Below are 2,500 nucleotides of genomic sequence, written 5' to 3' on the forward strand. Positions count from 1 at the left end.
AGAAGTTTAGAGGGGCCAGGAGGGAAGGAGAAAGAGTTGAACAGACGAATAGCATGGTTAGTGTCATGGATGTGAGAGGGGAGGGAAGCTACTAGGGGGCGAGGACATGGTCAAGATATCTGGAGATGAGTTTGGTGGGCAGTTGCAGGCAGAGACGATGGGGCGAGCATTTTTAATGTCAAGAGAGAGTCCTTTTGCCAATATTATTAACACACGCGCTGGTGCAATTCCACTCCTTTCTCATTGGTCAATTGATTAAATATCCAGTTAATAGATTGTTTAACTTGATTAAACAGTAAGTTCATTTGTTTTGATTTTGTATATTTAGATGCATATTATATATATATATACATATGTGCGTGTGTATACACATATATTTGCATATATGTGTGTATGTATATTTCTGTGTTTGTGCATCTGCGTGGTGGTGAAAGTCGTAATCAAGTCGTATGCTGTATGCTGTGCAACTCTGGCCAATTATAAACACAACCGATTTGTTCCAGATACAGGAAGTATGTGTGTGTGTGTGTGAGAGAGAGAGAGGAGAGAGAGAGAGAGAGAGAGAGAGAGAGAGAAGATAAAGTGGTGAAAAGAGAAAGGGACATTATCAACCTCAGTTCAAGACGTGTGTTTTCTTCGTCGACTCCGAAAGCATGAAAAACGATGTTGATCTAAGCAGAATTTAAGAGGGTCGGAATGAATACCACAAAGCATTTTATCTGACTCTAATGAACTTGCCAACTTGCCACATTATTCCATTTGCATATTTGTTGTTCATGAGTGTGTGTGTATGTGTGTATGTATGTATGTGTATCTGTCTGTTTCTACACTTACACATACACACGTACATATCAAGTCTGTGTATTAGTATATACGCGTATATATATATATATATATATACGTACTTTGTCTCATTGATCACTAATGTTCCAAAAACTACATAGTTTTCCTTTGTTGTTTCAGAAACTACATTCGTCAAAGATAAAAGCAAGAAACCGTCATGACCCTTTACGCAATGCTGATACTCATCTTATTTTCTGCAGCCGCTGCGAAGGAAGGTATGGATTATTATTTTTATCATCATCATCATCATTATTATTATTATTATTATTATTATTATTATTATTATTATTATTATTATTATTATTATTATTATTATCATTAACCTCCGCCTTCGCTAAGGCGGAGCTATTGTTTTCAGTCGTTGACTTTTTTGTCCTTGGACAAGATATCTCAAGAACAGCTGGATGGATTCGGATGAAAATTTCAGGGGTGTTTGACCTCGTGACTGGCACGAAGTGATTAGATTTGGGTATCGATTCGTTACCGGGCAAGGATTCTGGATTATTTGTTATATTTATTTTACTTTGCATGAAGTATTACGATCTTACGTTCACTTTCAAATCTTGCCCTGGTTATCTCTCTTGAAAGCACGCTCATGGTTTCCACGTAAGTTATGGCGGCGTTGCGATGTAAGCATTCGCCACCTCCACCAAGCCTGCTTGCCGCTTTGTCCCAGTTCAACTCCACCTGTATTTTTGGTTTGTAGGTTTATGACGAATATCTGCTGTCGCGTGTAGGACGAATCCGGCTATCGTCTGAGTCCATTGTGAGGATAGTCCTGCCGCCTTCCTTTGGTGGTGAAGAGCAGGCTTTTTTTTTTTTACCTCGTGGCCTTAGCGAAAGAAGTTGTGTTGGACCAGGTTGAGAATGCTGAAGACATACTTTCCTCTTTGACCAAGCTCTCATAAACTTTTTCATAGAGAGAAGTTCTGAGCCCCAGCAATCTTGTTAAAAGTGGGTGTATGTCGTAAAAATGATCCGAGTGAATGGGCCTACTCTAAGCATGCACTGTAGACAAAGTGGAAAGGGTACTTACCTTGGTGGTCAGAACTGTTGTGGACTTGTGGGATTTTCACGAGCAGTCCTTGGAAGTTGGGGAATTTTGTTGTTATATTTGATCATTGTTTTTTTTGCTTTTCATTGTTTACACGACTTTATGCAACCCCATATTGTATTTGTCCTGTGTTTTCCATAAAGCTTCTTTTTATGTAAACCCTTAGTGGCTAATAATGAAATCATTCCAGTTCTATATTTAAGATAAAATGAATTATGTATATTATTTACATTACTTACATTTGACGGATATTTGTCCTCATTTTTGTTGTTAACACAACGTTTCGGCTGATATACCCTCCAGCCTTCATCAGGTGTCTTGGGGAAATTTCGAACCTGGGTCTCATTCCTAAGGTAATTTTTTCGATGTTGTTGTTGGTATTATTATTATTTTATTATTATTACTATTACTATTACTACTACTACTACTACTACTACTACTACTACTACTACTACTACTACTACTACTATTATTATTATTATTATTATTATTATTATTATTATTATTATTATTATTATTATTATTATTATTATTGTTCAGGTCACTACCTGGAATCGAACTCGAAATCTTGGGGTTAGTAGCCCGCGCTCTTAACCACTACGC

General features: G+C 37.2%; 1 protein-coding gene across 3 annotated transcripts in view; it reads left to right on the forward strand.

Moving 5' to 3' along the window:
- The window catches only part of LOC115209514 (acetylcholine receptor subunit alpha-type acr-16-like), a 619,054-nt gene that overhangs the window by 428,354 nt on the left and 188,200 nt on the right, over window positions 1-2,500 (forward strand). For all 3 annotated transcript variants that reach the window (XM_036501210.1, XM_036501209.1, XM_029777942.2), the window contains one exon: window positions 964-1,058. In XM_036501210.1, the coding sequence (XP_036357103.1) occupies window positions 1,001-1,058 (58 nt within the window). In that variant the 5' untranslated portion in view covers window positions 964-1,000. The remainder of the gene's footprint in view (window positions 1-963; window positions 1,059-2,500) is intronic.

The sequence above is a fragment of the Octopus sinensis genome, linkage group LG3 (genome assembly GCF_006345805.1).
Source record: "Octopus sinensis linkage group LG3, ASM634580v1, whole genome shotgun sequence".
Taxonomy (NCBI): domain Eukaryota; kingdom Metazoa; phylum Mollusca; class Cephalopoda; order Octopoda; family Octopodidae; genus Octopus; species Octopus sinensis.